The 18,438-nt window shown below is 42.8% G+C and overlaps 1 protein-coding gene across 3 annotated transcripts in view; it reads right to left on the bottom strand.

Annotated features, from left to right (window-relative positions):
* Positions 1-18,438, bottom strand: part of TBXAS1 (thromboxane A synthase 1) — a 156,017-nt gene that overhangs the window by 100,673 nt on the left and 36,906 nt on the right. For all 3 annotated transcript variants that reach the window (XM_030308556.1, XM_030308558.1, XM_030308557.1), the window contains one exon: positions 17,049-17,101. In XM_030308556.1, the coding sequence (XP_030164416.1) occupies positions 17,049-17,101 (53 nt within the window). The remainder of the gene's footprint in view (positions 1-17,048; positions 17,102-18,438) is intronic.

Below are 18,438 nucleotides of genomic sequence, written 5' to 3'. Positions count from 1 at the left end.
AAAGTTGTTGATGCAAACAGCATCAAGCTACTAAATAAATAGTTAGATAGCACCGCAGGGACAAAGAAACATTAAAATAGTCATTTGGCTGTCCCTGAATATTTGCGCCCACACAGTTATGCCCAGGCATGTAGATTCCTGGGCATTGGAGGGGGCTGTGTGTGTGTGTGTGTGTGTGTGTGTGTGTGTTCCAGTGGGCGTGTGTCCTGTTGCAGAGAGTACGTGCGGGGCATATTATTTGTGTGAGACTCTGTAGCAAAATCTCCTCTCTCCGAATGACATGCGGACTTAGAATATGAATAGCAGGGCTTAACAAAAGCTAGAGTCAGTTCTAGAAAGACAATGAGGTAGGGGAGGAGCCCCAGGAACAGGGAGGGGCGTGCGGTCCTGGGCTAGGTATCAGAGCAGGTGTGTGGCTCTGAGAATTCAAAGGCAGAAGGATTTTAGACACAGCTGGGGTAAAACAGGGGCAGGAAAAGAAAATTAAAGCCCAGATCATAGTGGTTTAGAGAAGGATGATTGTTCTAGCCCAACCTCCCCATCTCATAGCTAGGAAAATAAAGGTCCCCAGAGGTAAGGTGACTGGTGGGCACCACATGGACACTTGCCATGGCCAGGAGGAGGAGAGGGGACAGGAATTCCCTGGGAGACGGGAAAAGCTAGAGACAGTCCTGCCCAGCTTTCCTGAGGACCCGCAGCAGAAAGGAGTGAAACTCGCCTTATACCTGGCTAGGGACCGACAGCCCCCGAAGTTGGCATTATCACAGGGTGCCTGCTGGTGTAAGAAGACCTTTCAAAGACTGAGCTGAAGAGTGGAGGAATCAACCCCACTCCCTGGGCAGGCTTCACTGATAGTTCCTTTGATTCTCATGTCAGACCTGTGAAGTAATAGGCACTCAAGTACTTTTTCAGGGTTGAGGATGATGGTTAAGTCACTTGTTCTAGTCCCATGGCTGGGAATGGCTGAGCAACGACCAGAACCTACCTAGATCTGGCTCCCAATCCAGTATTCTTTCTGGCACCCTGGGGAGACACCCAAGGGTTAGGCTAGGAGAAGGTTGGCCCCTCGGGAGGGGATATGGGTTAGTGGCCCCCCTAAGAGCCTGATGAATGATCTAAGTGGGGCGAGCCCCACTAGACCCCTCCACCCCAAACCTTGATTTTAGTGAGAGACTTTCCCCAATTCCTTTCATTATGTCCCAAAGAAATAATACTAATCACCAAAATCATCAAAATAACAAGACTTTCCTGTTGAGGTTTTGCCCTGAAAGGCATGTGTGCAGAGGTGGCAGAGGTGATTTCTCCAGTCATTCAGCAAACACGTCCTGAGCACCTTTTCTGCGTCCAGCACTGTTGTGGGCGCTGGGAATATCCCAGCAGGGAAGAGACGGACTTCGTGTCCTCACAGAGCTTGTGTGCTGGCAGGAGCACAGGGCAATAAACAAATAATGATGTGACCTATCATTAGGGGCAATGTCCTAAGGCAGGAGTGTTTGACGCATGAGAGCATCCGAGGAACAATAATAAGGGACACTGGAACAGAAAAGGCTTTGGATTAATAAAGAGAACCAGGGGTGCCTGGCTGGCTCAGTCGGCGGAACACGCTACTCTTGATCTCAGGGTTGTGAGCTCAAGCCCCACATTGGGCATGGAGCCTGCTTGAAATGGAAAAACACTCTTATGTGGATCCTGAGAAACTTAACAGAAGACCATGGGGGAGGGGAAGAAAAAAAAAAAAAAGGTTAGAGAGGGAGGGAGCCAGTACATAAGAGACTCTTAAAAACTGAGAACAAACTGAGGGTTGATGGGGGCTGGGAGGGAGGGGAGAGTGGGTGATGGGTATTGAGGAGGGCACCTGTTGGGATGAGCACTGGGTGTCGTATGGAAACCCAACTGGACAATAAATTTCATATTTAAAAAAAAAAGAAAAAAAAAACAAAACAAAACCTGCACAGCCCTGCACACATCTCTGGCTAACCATGTATTATTCTTGTCATAAAGTCCCTTATGTTTCCATATAAATTGAGGACAATGCAGTCAGCCCAGCCAAACCCGCAGGGTTGTTGAGGTGGTCACGTGAGATACTGCATTGAAAGGACAAGATCCAGATAGAACACCAGAAAACAGTTATGGATTAATATTTACTACATAAGTGGCCCCAGGGAACAAAGATATATGTCTCTTACAGTACTAGAAGCAAGATACATGCCTGTAGAATCCGCACGCAATTCCATAAAGCGTCTGTGAAAGGCTCACTGCAGCATGGCTTGCTGGAGGCCATTGGGTGTCCCCCCTCCAGGAGAGTGGACAGGCAAGATGGGTGGGGGCACCCTGAGGAGGGACAGGCAGTGGTTACAAGCCACAGACTCTATGGAGCCCAGTGACATGACAGTCTGCAAAGCATAGCACTAAGTGAAAAAACCAGAGTGTGGAATGAGGACACTACCATTGGTATTAGCTAAAGAAAATACATGCAAACACACAGTTTGCAAGAACATGTACGTGTTAAGGACAATGGTATGGTTGTCTGTTGGAGAGAGAAAGGGAATGAGAGAAAGGTATGAGGATAAAAGAGAATAAATAAACATGCAAAACATGTGGCAGTGTGTTTCCTGTTCTCCACGATGTCTCATAATGGACACACACATGCACACACACACACACACAGAACCTTGAAATGGAGGTAATTAGTAATTGCTGGTTGCAACACAGGTAATTCACAATGGTGAAGTAAGCTATTCTTATCAATGGCTGTTTTTTATGTGGAATACGTTGGGATTAAAATGCTTCTATTTATTAGATCAGTGTTTTCTCTCAAAGCCTGTTCTCTATATTCTAGTCCCAAGAGATATTCTGGAAAACAAAACAAAACAAAAGTTCTGTGGCCAAATAGACCCTGCATACTATATTTCTCACTTGGAGATGTTCCAAGCACATTATTACATGAAAGGTTCTGAGAAGTCCTACAATAAAGAGACCTGTGTTCCTTTGACTAACCTAGTGTTTCTAGCATTTGACCAGGGGGAACTCCCCCTTTTTATTTTCCATGTAACAATTATTATTGTCCATGGAAATGGTCCAAAGGACGCTCTGTGGGAAACAGCACATTAGATTGTTAAAGGATGGGAGGCCGGAGACTCCAGATTCCAAGCATATTCTGGGACCCACACCCTCCTGTCCCCTTCCTAATGTGACTCCGTGATCCTTAAGGTGCTTTGTTTCTAAGCCACCCAGGACCCCATGTCTCATCCGAAACTCCGACCAATTGTGGCAAAGGTGGAATTGTCTTTCCCTCGGCCATGCTCCCCCTCCTCTGTAGGGGGGAAATAGCCATCTTGTCTCCCAAACTCAAAGCCAGCTTTGGTGATTAATGTGGACTCGTGTCTTATTCCTTAGAATGGACAAGTTGTTCAGTTCTGCTGCTACATGACATTTTCTGTATAAAATTTTCCTTCTCCTTTAGACCTTACATTTCTGATGACCCAAATCACTGTTATGGCTCACCTGGGCTATTAGAATGATTGTTTGTTTGTACATTCCATCCCCACCCCTCCCCCACCCACACACCTTGCCTTCTGTCTCTACTCTGTACCTCTACACAACTTCCTTCAAGTAACCGACTTCCTTAACACCACGGCTTAGGTCTGTCTCCTCTCCTGCACTGTCAAGGTTGTGCTCCCCATCAGTGCCCCAAACATCACATTTGCTTAGCACATCCTCGGCCTGCACTCTCTCTTTCTCTATCTCAGCCAAAACCCTGACACTTTCTCCAAAGCTTTTACATCTGGGTGTGTGTTCCTCTCTACGGGCCACCTGTCGTCTCTCCTTGACGTGCATGGCTGTGAAGCCAGTCAGCCTCTCTCAGTGAGTGCACACTTGGTGCAGAGACTGTGGGGACAAAGGGGAACTTCAGTGTGCCTCCTCCAGTAGTAAACAATCACAAAGCCAGAACACAGGCCTCTGCCATAGCTGGGTAAATAACAAGCTACACATTGCAAGGCCACGATCTTGACAAGTTAGTTCAGGTAGAAAGCCCAGATAGTGAGGGGCCAGTGCCAAGGAGAGGAGAAGTGGCCCTGCGAATGAGAAAGTAGAAGTCAACAGGAGTCCCAGTCACAGAGGACTAAATTTATATGAGACACAAAGGCCACAATGACCTGGTGGGAAAGAGGAAACTTGGAGGGAACTGAAAGCAGAATTGAAAAGCAAAGGCATAAATTGTAAAGGGTTTGGCAGGGAGTGAGATAAGGGGAGAAGGGGCTCCGGGAGGGACTACTGGGAATTTATTAAAACGAACTGAATTTATGGTGCAGTTCAAGTATTTGTTGATAACAGGGCTAGTCTGGTAAAGAATGTGCTCACTGGCGTAGAGTCAACAGGAAGTCAGGGCAAGATGGCTGGGGCCATGCATTCCAACGAGGATTGTGTGGTTCACATTGACCAGTTGGATTCCAGAGCACAAGGAGAACTTTAAACCTCTTCAGGAGTTCACGCTCCAGGTTTGAAGGCAAGAAGTCATGGCCACTTAGCCATGGTTAAAGGGAATAATAAAGCGCTGCCACAAGATGTTCTCCAAATGGAAAATGGTGCGGTCACTACAGCAAAGAGTATGGTGGTACCTCAAAAAGTTAAAAAAAGAATTAGCATGTGATTCGGCAGTTCTACTTCTGCGTATGTCCCTGAAAGAATTGAAAGTGAGGTCTCGAAGAGCTACGTTGTACACCCATGCTCATAGCTGCGTTGTTCACAACAGCCAAAAGGTGGAAGCCACCCCAGTGCCCACAGACAGATGCGTGGATGAACAGAATGTGTATGTCCATACAGTAAAGTATCATTTGGCCCTAAAAAGGAAGGGCACTCCAACACATGCTACAACATGGGTGAACCCTGAGGACATTATGCTAAGTGAAGTAAGTCTGTCAAAATCATAAAGCCAGAAAGTAGAATGGTGGTTGTCAGGGGCTAGAGGAAGTGGGGAATGAGGCATTGTTGTTTAATGGGTACAGAGTTCGTTTTTCAAGATGAAAAGGGTTCATCTAGAACCCATCTAGAGATGGGTGGTGCGATAGTTGCGAATGTACTTAATGCCACTGACCTGTACACTTACAAATGATTAGGGTGGTGACTTTTGTGTTGTGTTTTAGCACAATAAATAAAAAAAATCCCTCCAGCCAAGTGTCCTTCATGCATATGCCATCCTCAGTACCTGGATCTGACCAGGGATCAGGGGACCCATTAATGCCACAACCGTGGGATGTGGAGGCATGATGACCCTTTCTGTTGAGTCAGATGGAATCTTTATTCTGTGGGTGTCAGTTGTGGGGTCTCAGACACTGAAGCCTGGTACTCCTTAACAAGTACGGATGTGGGGGAGGGTAGAGCTCAGGATGCTAAGTGTCCATTCAGGAGATAAAGCATCATGGTGGGCTCGCAGGCTAAGGAGGACAAAGAACTGGGATGGTCCAAGGAACCCAAACTCTACCAGAGTCATCTAAGACTTTGGGGAAGCAGTTAAGAATCTTTAGGCTGGAGTCTTTGGGAAAAATCCAGTGGCCATGTCAGTCATAAGACAAAACCTGTGGTCTGGCAGTGAATCAGAGAAGAGAACTTGGACAGTTACAGACACCCTTCAAAGGACAGTGGAAGGTCCACTCAACGATGGCCTCTCTGGTGGTTGATATACACCGGGCACTGCATTAGCAATGGAGGAGATGGAGGAGGGTGACCCCGAGAGGACCTGGCTTTCCTTCCCCAAGGGTCCTGTTGGGAAAGGCAGTAGTCTTGATCAATACTTGTATGCCCACGTCCTCTATGGCCCGAGTAGTATCAGGCAGTGCTGGCAAATGTTGTAACACAAAAGACCACACTCACCACGTCCACCTAACACGTGGTAATGGGCCATCCACCAGCCAAAGGCCCAGGGCAAAGGTTATAAGTTCCTCTTTAAACAGAGGCAAAAATAGCATCATCTGCTAACAGTGCCTCCTTAGTGGTTAATGTGGGGAGCCCGAAGAACATGCCAGAGACTGAGGCCTTTGTAAATAGGCCAGTACACCCAGAACCTTACTCAGAGTGGAAAACTTTGTATAATAGGTTGCAAAATTCTTGCAGTTTTGGGGTTTGATGGGGGAGAAGCTGTTAGGGGCATGGTCTTGAGATGCAAACAATAATCAGGGAACCTATTTTAGTAATTAAGTTGCTATGGTGTGCCCCAGGCATGCAGGCATCATAAAACCTGGAAGTCCCTTGCTAGGAATTACTTCGTGTGCACAGCTGTGGAAGTGTTACACATAAGACTGACCAGGAATAATCGGAATGCATAGTAAATAACCCAAACTCTAAAAGATTTTAAGAGTCCCGTGGAAGAAAAAAGAGTATGGTCCATTTTAAAGACAAAATCTGATAGTTCAAAATTTAGTAGAATTTCAAATGTGTGTGATGATATGTGATTTTTGTTTGTGTGAAAGTTTGTAGTATGTATCTAGACTTATTAGTTATTTAGATGCCTTTGCCTTTTGCCCTACATGAGTAACAAGATTTAAAACTGTTGTTTTTTTTTTAATCATTCAAGTGTTCCAAGAACTTGAAAAAAGTTTCTCTGCTCCCAAAATAATGATAAAGAGGAACTTTAAGTTCTGTGTGAATCGGGAATTAGTTGCTCCTTTGTATTGAGTAATAACTTCTTTAAAATCTTGAAATCAAAGATGGTTTGTCACTCTTCTTTTTGGACAGAATAGGAATGCTATTTGCATTCTCAATTAATTAGGGTTGCGAGCCATAAGAATTGGGTAAGTGTGTGCAATTTTTGAGATTATCTGTGCAAAACAGTTCTTGACAGAAGAGGTATGCGTAATGCCATGTGCTATCTGGACCTGCTTCCAGATGGGAGAATGCCTTGGCAAATGCCACAGTGATTCATGGCTAGGTTACATAATTCTATTTTGCATTTTGGGTTGAACAACTTGGATTTGTTGCAGGTACAATTCAATTAAATATGGAATTTATTATTTGAAAATATCAGCTTGAAATAGAGGTTTTATGCAATTTCGATCTGAGATGTTCTGTTCTTTGGGGGCGCATTTGTGCAGGGCCGTTATCAGGGAGGTAAAGAAGTTGTTGATGCCATATTGGATTTTCACTGATGGAGAATGAGCTCCCTTCTACCTTGAACCTGCTATAGTGGTAGATTTCGGAAACATATGTCAAGGAATGTGAAACTGAAAATCTAAGGCTGACTTCCCTGTCTCTGAGACCCTGCACTCTCCCCAGTCAAGTGCTCATTCCCCACCTGCAGTCCAGCCTGTCCCCTGAAGTGGAACAACCCCCAGCATCCTCAACCTTGATCTGTTCCAGCCAGGATAGATCTTTTGCCCCCAGCTGATAACAGGGTTGGGTCTGGTTTCTGCATCCTGGGCCTCACATCATGCTCCCAGTCTTAGGACTGAGTGCCTGTACATGATTTGTCCCCACACCTCTCCCCCTGAGCTGCTGCATGCCTCCTGCCAGACTCCCAGAACACCCCCTCATTGGGCCCTACTGTCCACTGACAGGCCTTCTTGACTCCTGCTTGCTGGCCTGATTACTGTCCAACTGACACCTTCTCTGTGGGCAACGTTCTCCTGAACTGTCCACGATGGCCAGTGTTCGCTAGAATGGGGAACTGCTGATTTCTTACCCTTTAAACATGGTGCTTTGCTCATCAGCTGGACCCTGCTATCAACACCAACAGCCTGGTCAGTTTTCCATACCTGGACACCCCAGTGAATGGGGCCACTTCCAGTTTCTAGGCCATTCCCTCTGCTGCCCTATCCACTAGAAGTAAGCAATGATGGCCATAACAAGCTAAGACAGGATTTTTGCATAAATTACTTAGGTATTTATCCTCAGTGCAAAAATCTTCACGAGAGATGTTTTAAATTGTCAACCGATATATTGTTAAGCTTTTTTAGCTTGAAAGATTCTGTGTTAAAACTGGGAAGTAATTTTAACAATGCCTGAACTTGTGATTTTAAAGAAGGAAGGTGCTCTTGGGCAGCCAGTGCTGGCCCTGGTTCTACAGTCAGGGACCGGAGCCCCGTTTCCAGAGGAACGGTTTCGGCTTACATTCTACTTCAGCTGCCGATCTGGTCAGAGATTTCCCAGAGTCTTAAACCACCACAAAAACAGGGGCTTATAAAAATGTTCAATTACTGGGGCACCTGGGTGGCTCAGTCAGTTAAGCATTCGACTTCAGCTCAGGTCATGATCTCGTGATTCATGAGTTTGAGCCCCATGTCGGGCTCTGTGCAGACAGCTCAGAGCCTGGAGCCTGCTTCATAGATTCTGTGTCTTCCTCTCTCTCTACCCTCCCCAGCTTGCTCTCTCTCTCTCTCTCTCTCTCAAAAATAAATAAACATTACATTTAAAAAAAAGTTTTCAATTGCAGACTCTTGGGGTTGAGCCATCAAGCAAAGGGCTTCAGGCATCATCTGGCCCTTTGCTTTTCAAATTGCTCATCTTGACTTACTAGTGGTTATAAAACCGATTTAGAGAGTTGTGACCACCTTGAATTTTTTTTCATGAAATAATAGAATAGTTCAGTGTGGATCTTACAGTAAATTAGATATTCTTTTGTAAGACTTTTATTTCAGGTGTGTGTGTGTGTGTGTGTGTGTGTGTGTGTGTGTGTGTGTATCCTGGACCACAATGTAAAATATATAATTCACTGAGGCTCATAATTAAACAAAGTGTTGAAGTCCACATCCCTCATTTTATTTTGAGAAAACTGGGGCTTTGAGAAGCAGGGAGAGTGGCCTAAATCCATTAAGCTAACCAGTGGCAGATAGGAGAGTCGAGCTGGCATTTGAACTCCCATTTTCTATTGTAAGTTGGCATGCTCTGTTTGATGTTTTTTCCACCCAAGGAAGAGGAATTAACATAGGTTCTTGATCTTTAGGAGTGTTGGTCACAAAGATGTGCACAGTAGTAGTCCTACAGCAACTACCACCTACAGGTGGTCATTGAATAAGAACAGGGGAAAGGAAATGGTGTGAAATAGTGGGTAAAAGAAGAGATTACAAGTCCAAGAGGCACCTGGATGGCTCAGCCAATTAAGTGTCCAACTTTGGCCCAGGTCATGATTCCACGCTTCGTGGGTTCGAGCCCCACATCAGGCTCTGTGCTGACAGCTCAGAGCCTGGAGCCTGCTTCAGATTCTGTGTCTCCCTCTCTCTCTCTCCTCCCCTCCCCTGCTTGCACTGTGTCTGTCTCCCAAAAATAAATAAATATTTAAAAAAAATTTTTTTAAAGAAGAGATTACAAGTCCAGAAATAAATGGGTAAACTTTAGAAGGGTCTTTGGATGAAGACTAAAATAAAAGGTGATCTGAAACTACAAGGAAGAATGGAAGCTTTGTAGTAATTCACCATTCGGTCTGACAAAAGACCAAGATAGGGATAGGAGAGGTGAAGAGTCTACTCAAGGTTATTCAAGAGAAGTGAGATGCTAATAGAATTCTTCTGTCCTTTTCCTCTTTTTTTTAAGTTTATTTATTTTCAGAGGGAGAGAGGGAAAGAGAGAATTTCAACCCATGTACCGTGAGATCATAACCTGAGACAAAATCAGGAGTTGGACGCTTAACCGACTGAACCACCCAGGCACCCCTCTTCTGTCCTTTTTGGTCCAGATTGCCTAGTTATCTTAGGACAATTGTTCCTTTGATAATTCTACCTATTGGGCTACAAGTTTCGAGTGGTGATAATTGTCACATACTTTCCTACTGACAATTTTCTTCCTTCTCTTAGAAGTCTCCTAGAAAAAAAAAACACCAGCCAATTATACCAGGGTATTCATTTTTATAAAATAATGCACTCTCCCCAAAAATGCAATACCAGTGTAAGTGCTCATTTAAAAGTGGGCCCTTACAGGCTGAGTGTTAGTGATTAATCTATTGTGATCAGTGAGAATATGGATATTTAACTCGCTGAATGATGGCCAATAGTTATTGCATACAGATCATTGGGTCTCATATTAATTTTGCTTTCAGACTCATCTTGCTTGGAAGTGGTGATTCTAAGCTTTTTTTTCCACATTTTTGTGAAAGACTCAACTTTTACCAAGCTAGGAGACCCAAATTTTGCCCCCTAGTCTGGCCTCATGGCCAGTAATGTAAATATAGTTGAGGATTTCTGTGCTTAATTCCAGGGCTTCAGGGATACCGTGTTTTCTCGGTGGTCATTGTAATCTTCATTCTCATTGATTCCTCTTAAAATGGAGTCACATTTTTAGGTCAAACACCTAAATGAGTCTCATTGTGAGGCACACACTCCAAATCAGTGGCAGAAACTTCACTGTTTGACTCCTGTGCATCAGCACCTATATGGCTTTTCTGCAACTGTGCCTTCTTTCCCACCTGAGTCCTGCCATTCTTCACCATCTATGATTCTATTGAGCTCAGTCCAGCTTAAAAATGAGAACAATCGCCCCGTATCACTTGCCCAGTGTGAGTCTGAATGCTTGTATTTTCTTGAACAGAGCAATAGTTTCCACCCCACCCCATCCTCTGCCACATCTTCAAGCCCAGTGTGTTCAAGTGTCTTGTGTCTTCTTAGAGACCAACAGGAGGCACAAGGGTGCAAGAGGGCTGAGTCTTTCAGAGCCCTCTAACTCTGATCTAGGGGAGTGGGCCAGCAAATGTCCCACACGTTGATGACCCAGCCATATGACTGAATTAAAGCAAACCATCTCGGCTCTGCCCTTTCAGCCACACCTAAATAGTATACAAGCATGATGGCGAGAAGTTTTTGGATGGCACTCACTTCCGAAGCACACACTCTTCTAATGGATGGCACAATGGAATCTGAGCTTTAAAAAATATTGAAATGACCTTATTGTTTTCATTGCTTTTCCATATGTATCCTAAAGTTCTCAACTTCTTCACTGCCTGGTGACAAGGTGCTATTAGTTCATGTGTGTTAGCTAATTAAATAAAAACACTGCTGGGGCGCCTGGGTGGCGCAGTCGGTTAAGCGTCCGACTTCAGCCAGGTCACGATCTCGCGGTCCGTGAGTTCCAGCCCCGCGTCGGGCTCTGGTCTGATGGCTCAGAGCCTGGAGCCTGTTTCTGATTCTGTGTCTCCCTCTCTCTCTGCCCCTCCCCCGTTCATGCTCTGTCTCTCTCTGTCCCAAAAATAAATAAATGTTGAAAAAAAAATTAAAAAAAAAAACAAAAAACACTGCTAAAAACCTCCAAGTTGGACACATATGAGACAGCTTGATCTCCTGTGGGCATGAACCTTCTATCTAAGTGCCAAGTCTTTTTAACCAAAGTCTTATTTGCTTGCTAAATTGATTTTTTTTTTTCAGTCCAGGGACCCAAGGTTCCCTGAGAGGTGGATTGCTTCAGAGTCTGAGACTTGCAAAGATGCTCTTAGAACACTCTACTGCTGCTAGGTACCACAAGGTGCTACATGCATGATATCCAAACGAGGTTATTTGATGTAGCACGGCAAGTGATCAGGCAGAATGGAGCACAGAAGTCAGAAATATATATATGAGAGCTAATAAATGATAAAAATGACATTCATTTCAGTTGGAAAAAAAATGAATTTCCAGGTGGAACACGACCATCCAAAAAAAATAAAGGTGAATGCCTACTCCTGTCCTTCCCCTCAAATAAATGCCCGATGTACTAAATAACTAAATTTTTTTAAGTTTATTTATTTATTTTGAGAGAGAGAGAGATAGAGAGTGTGTGTGTGTGAGCAGCGGAGGGGCAGAGAGAGGGGGAGAGAGAGAGAATCCCAAGCGCCAGCTGTGCAAAGCCTGACATGGGGCTCGAACTCACAAACCGTGAGATTATGACCTGAGCCAAAACCAAGAGTTGGACACTCAACCGACTGAGCCACCCAGGTGCCCCTTAAATATCTAAAATTTTAAAATTAAAATAAAAAACACTAGAAAAGTAGAAGTTAAAAAAATGTCTGAGTAAGATACAAAATGTAGACATCATAAAAATTGATTAAATTGAAGAAAAAAAATGTTTTCTGATTGCAAAAATGCACAATAAACAAAGTTAATATAAAGGAGGAAATATTTGCAATGTATATTAGATGTAAAGGGCTATTTTCTTTAATATATAAAGAGCTTCTACAAATAAATAGGGAGAAGATCTCTAACCTGATAGAAAGGTAGCAAAGAATTCTATAGAAAACAAAATACAATGGATTTTAAACATATGAAAACATATTGAGGCTTGCTCACAATTAGGAAAACAGAAATCAAAACTACCATCACATGATAAAGATATAAAACCATGACCACCATATTTTAATGGTAATCACATGAGAGAACCAGGTGTTCTCATACACTTATTTATGAGAATGTAAATTGATACAACTCCTGGACAGAGCAATTTAAAATAAAATTTAAAAATGTAGATGATCTTTGGGACACCTGCGTGGCTCAGTCAGTTGAGGGTCTGACTGTTGGTTTGGGCTCAGGTCATGATCTCGTGGCTTCAAGCATCTGAACCCTCCATCAGGGCTCTACACTGGCGGCATGGAGCCTGCTTGGGATATTCTCTCTCTCTCCTCTCTCCTCTCTCCTCTCTCCTCTCTCTCTGCCTTCCCCAACTCGTGCTATCTCTATCTCTCTCAAAATAAATAAATAAACTTTAAAAAAAGAGAATAAACCTATTTTTTTTAATGTAGATAATCTTTGATCTAATAATTTGTTCTAGGAATTTATCCTACAGACATACTTACACAAGACAGCAATGGTGTATATACAAGAATATTACCTGCAGTATTGTTTATAAGAACAAAAGTTATTCATCAACAGAGAACTTGTTTTTAAAATTAGGATACATCCGTACAATGGAATCCTTAAAAAATAGAATAGCATTTAACAAGAATGAATGTATTAAAATGGGACAATTTCACAAATATCATTAATGAAAAAAGCAAGATAAAGAACAACATCAATCATATATTATCCATCTGGGTATTAAGAAATTGATAACAGAGGTTGCTTCTGAGGAGTGGCTAAGGGTCCAAGGTGGGAGTCAGTTTTACTTTTTTCTGTATACTTGTTTGTACTTTATGAGTTATGTACAATGCGCATGCCTGCCTACTTACAACTTAATGTTCTAATGAGAATATATGAGATCATTTAACAAATCTGGCTTGATAAAGGGATACAAGAATGAGGGGCCACTAATCAAATGGAAGGGCATAGGTGATGGATGCCAAGAAGCATGAAAATCCAAGGGGGAGCTAAGTTTATACCAGAAATCAAGATCAAAGTGATGTGAGGACAAGAAGAAATGGGGATGAGGCTAACTAAAAGAAAAGTGACAGTACTATTATTTACAAGAGGGATGGTATGAGGGATAAGAAGCTTTAGATAGGAGCCTTTAGGAGTTGCAAATGAGCTGAACTTAAGGGGCTGTAAGTATTTATAAGTAATTAATAGTAATAGCATAATAAAGGCTGTCATCCACTGGATTATAAAGTCAGTTACAAATTAGAAGGAAAAATAATCTCCATCCTGTTTATATCCAATCACAAATGTATAGGGATTATGTTGATACCATTCTTTTAGGACTTGGGAAGGAATATAAATCCAACTTGGGGCTCATGCACAGACTGAAGAAGATAACCAGTAACCATTAATCGACTCAAGGTTATCTAAAGCAGTAAAGCCTCGCTCTCTTCCTATTATGTTGTCAACTCTGTGCAATTCAAAAGAATTCTAATCAAGTTTTGTGAATAAGAGCTGTATAGGTATGCATGCCAGTCCATCTGCTTTATATTCAAGTTCAAAGAAGGCAGAGACTACATGTGTAGTTTTATCTGCACAGAGTATGGCAAAGCAGGCTACATAATTAGATACTTGGTAAAGACATTTTGTTCTTGGTGGTGGTGGTGGTGGTGGTGATAATAAACAGTGATGTTGTCAGCCCTTCTTGGCAGAAAGCTTCTCTAGCAGTATCTTCCCCATGGCAGTGAGTGGGAGGGAAAGTAGATAAGGAGCCCATCTTCAGTTTGGGGACCCTTTCTCTGACTGAGTTGCTATGATAACAACCACGTAATAAGCATAATAATCCCCATATTTGGTGTTCAATTCCAGAGCAGAGAGGACGTCCTCTCTGCCATGTTCCTTCCAACATTTAGTACTATCCTGCCATCTAATGACATAGTGCGTCTCTATTTGGTGTCAACAGTGTGGGGTTTCCTTTGTCAAATGGTGAATCAGGCTATCATTCCAATTTTTAAGAGGACCAATCTGGTCTTGATAATATCTGCTTAAAAACTAAAGGTAGTCTAAAAATCAATATAACTTAAACCAAATGACTGTATAAAGGAAGGATCTTTCATTGAACATAGTTCATCCTCGACATTCCCAACCAGGGAAATTATTTTGCTAAAACTTAAGCAGTCACAAGATCATTTTTAGGGCTAGAATGGACCTTAAATATAGGCTAGTTCATCCCTTTTGTTGTAAAAGGTGAGCACACGGAGTCTCATCCGGATTACAGAGCTCAGTCAGGACTTTGCCCACCACTGTATTGCCTCCAAATCCAGGAAGGGACATGTTTAACAACAAGTCAGCATTTTATGACTCGTCTTTTTTTTCTAAAGCAGAAAAGGTTGATAGCTTTGTAGGAAGAAAGTATGCCATCACCTTTCTTTCTTCCCCTTTTTACCAGAGGTGGGAACAAAGAGTAGAGATGATACTGCGATTTCGATCTCTACAATTTGAAGTCATTCTCTTTCAGTTTTCTTGAAATGAAAAGGATAAATAGTGTTAACTTAAAGTTGGGGGGTGGGGTTGATTGAATATCTTGTCAAGGAAACTAATTCCCTCTCTCTCTCTTCCTCTCTCTCTCATATACAGACATGCACACCACACCACCCACTAGTTATAAACTCTTTATCTGACATTTTAAAATTATGTTAAAACACCCATGTGCTCTTCTCTAGAAATCTGCACAAGAAGTGCTCAAGGGAAGTGATTCCTAGAATTCAAACTGCGGGAGGCCTTTTCCTACTTCCAGGGAAGCTACTGTCATTCTGAATCAATGCTATGGCTCAGAAATGTATGGGACAGTCCCCAAGGTCACTGGCAAGTCAGCCACAGAATGACGCTATTAGACCTGGACTGAGAACTTTTAAAAAGCCATGGAACAGCACCAGAGTAAGAGAAAGGTAAACGGGTCAGTCCCCTAGCCTTTATTGAATATCTATCATGCTTAAAGCAAGAAGCAATGCACTTTAAAAAAAAAAAAAAGTAAGTAAAGACCAAGCTAAAAGGGATCTTAAAGAGGTAGAGTTGCTTATTATTGAAAGATACGTGCCACGTCCCTGCCCCATCAGTGTCAGTCTTGGCCAAGTGACTTGCTTTGGCCTCACCACAGAGTGTGCTCCCTCCCCTGATTTTGAGTTTGGCTATCTAACGTGATTTGGCCAATAGGATGTTAGCAGACATGATGCGGCAGAAACGTTAAATGTTCTTGTGCTGTTAGGTTTTCTTTCCTGAATGTTTGCCTTCACCTTGAGAAGAACCTGTCCTAAATGAGCTTACCTACCCAGAGGCCTGGCAGATTCACTAGAAAGCCCAGTTAAGCTCAACCAAGTGTAGTTTACATCAATCTATTCTGACCACGCCTTTGCAACGTGGTGAACAATAATTGGTTGTTGAAGTCCCTGCATTTTAGATGGGTTTGTAATGCAGCAATAACAGACTAATACAGAGAACATCTAGTATGACATCTTAATTTATCACTTTTGCAGGATTACATAACAAACGAAACAGCAGAGAGAACAACTTGGCTAAAACTGTGGCTCTCCAGGGTAGGTTTATTTCCACAGAGTACAAGTCAATCTCTTTTGAAAATCACCCCCAGGGAGAACGATGGGATCCATGGGTCCCATGGACAGAAGAATTCACAAACCACTGGACCCCCATTAGCATGTACATTAGGAACAGAACTTCACTGCACCTAAAAAGGTGATCACAGACCTGGAGGTCTGGAGAAGGAGCTGGGAAAAATCACCCAGTGGCTGAGGAGGAATGATGTGAAAACAGACTAAAACGATTAGGGCTCCAGTGTGGAAAGACACATGTTGAGAATCAATATGATTCAAGTCTGTCAAATCTTGAATAGAGTAAATGATATGAACATATGTTTGTTCACCAGATTCTGGAATTTTATTTCATTTTTTTAAAGAAGGAGCACACTCAGAGGCATAAAAAGGGAAACTTCAAGGAAAAAAGAGAGACTCTATTACTTTACATGGCTGAAAACTATGGTGGCCATATGTCCCAATATATCCAGGACAGTCTCAGTTTCCACTGTTGTCCTGGGGTAATTATTTTTTTTTTAATTTTTTTCAACGTTTTTATTTATTTTTGGGACAGAGAGAGACAGAGCATGAACGGGGGAGGGGCAGAGAGAGAGGGAGACACAGAATCGGAAGCAGGCTCCAGGCTCTGAGCCATCAGCCCAGAGCCCGACGCGGGGCTCGAACTCACGGACCGCGAGATCGTGACCTGGCTGAAGTCGGACGCTTAACCGACTGCGCCACCCAGGCGCCCCAAGTCCTGGGGTAATTATTAACAGCACCCACTTTCACGTTCAATACAGTACTGTATTGGATGGTAGATTATATGGTCGTACAGCTGACAGCGTGCTGAACAAAACATGGTCAACAAACAGTTGAACAAAACAGGTCCAAGTAAGGTTTAGGTAAGTTCTTGAGAAGACCAGTCATGGGTTATTAAGGCACATGGGACTGAGGCACAGGACCAGTGTGTCCGATTGCAGCAGTGGTGAGAGATGGTCAAGACCCCCAGGGTCTTAAAGGCTGGGAAATGGTATTCTTTCAGCCTAGGATGGGGCCCCCTTGGGCAACCCTGGGGCCTCCTCTCAGTGCCTTATCTGTACTGCCAGGCACTCTCTTTGTGGATTCTTGAAAGATCTAAGCACATGCAACATCACCATTTTGGTTATTACTTCCTTATCAGAACATGCAGAAATTGAGGTAGAAGAGTGAGGTTCCCTCTTACCCACACAGAGGTCCGTGTAGCTTTCTGAGCTCCATTTGGCTTTCCCAGAAACCCTGCAGAAAACACAGCACTATAGTAAGGGTAAGATTAAACAAAATTTTGAGTATTCAAATTGATTCAGGAAAAAAGTCTGGAACTGTGAGAACACAATTACGTAAACAATAAAAAAGAATTGAAGTTATATTGCTTTCAAGTACTTTGAAGTATTAGAATAAACGGGTAGCCTTAAAAAAATATATTGCTGAGGAAAAATCTCGGTCAGTTCTGCTTTAATGGACAGAAGAGATCATCTGTACTTAAAGTATTTGTGTATAATTGCTTCTAAAATATTTGAAAACCGTTTGCTTTCTCAACTATGTTAACATTCCCCTCGGCAGTTTGGTTTATATTATTATTAATTTTGGCAAAGCCTCTCTTGACAGCCACTATATGTGTAAACGCCTGCTGAATCTATCCAAATTATCACAAGTTCTGAATTATCATGATCCTCATCCAATTTTTAACTAAGACCAACAGAGTCAAAACATAAGAACCTTAGGGTAACTTGATATAGGACTAATAAGAACCTTAGAGTAACTTGATACCCTAAGTAGGACTAAACATTAGACATGTTTCGTAGCAGGGAACGAGTATACTTAGAGTTACACGTGGGGTGGAGGGTCAGAAGGTGCCAGATCCATTGTGCTGTAGGGATGCAGTAGTGTTGTAGGGATGGAGTGTGTGTGCAAATATACACAGAAGAGCTGTAGGGGTGAAGGGATGGAGATGTCACACAGATCCCTGTGTTGTGGGAATGGAGTACACAGGGAGACACGTGGTGGGTAGGGAAGGGGAAGGGGGGAAGAGGTGGATATCCTTAATGGAAACACATCTCATTCTTATTACATAGACTTTCGCAGTCTAAGCTTGCCATATATCAAAGAAAGCTTCTATGAATATAAAAATAGTCGCTGAAATTACTATGTTCTGGAGAGAACTTGGCAAGGTTTGCACATACAAGGATGCTGAGCTGAAAAGGAGCATATGTGGAAATTAACCAGAGGCAGGAGCACAGTGTTCTCTTCACATGGACGGTTATACTATTTTTTTTTTTCCTCAAAAATGTTAGTACTAAATTACTCAACTGAATGCAACTGATCATTCCCCCCACCCCCTGAAATAGGTGAAATTTATTTACTTTAATTTCCTATCCAGTGTGTTGTTCTATTTTGACACTCAGAAATTTCTTCACACTTGCTTCAAGAACTCACAGGAAGCCTTGATAAGATCGCTATTTGCAGGCTTCACATTGTGAACATCCCCCCAAGACAGAGACGAGGAGAAGGTATTTAAAACCCGAAGAAGAGCAGAACAACAACAATAAAGAGTGAAAAGAACATTGGACAGAGAA

The sequence above is a fragment of the Lynx canadensis genome, chromosome A2 (genome assembly GCF_007474595.2).
Source record: "Lynx canadensis isolate LIC74 chromosome A2, mLynCan4.pri.v2, whole genome shotgun sequence".
In the NCBI taxonomy this organism is placed as follows: domain Eukaryota; kingdom Metazoa; phylum Chordata; class Mammalia; order Carnivora; family Felidae; genus Lynx; species Lynx canadensis.
The sequence above is the reverse complement of the archived record's forward strand: the minus strand, read 5'-3'. Positions and strand labels throughout refer to the sequence as shown.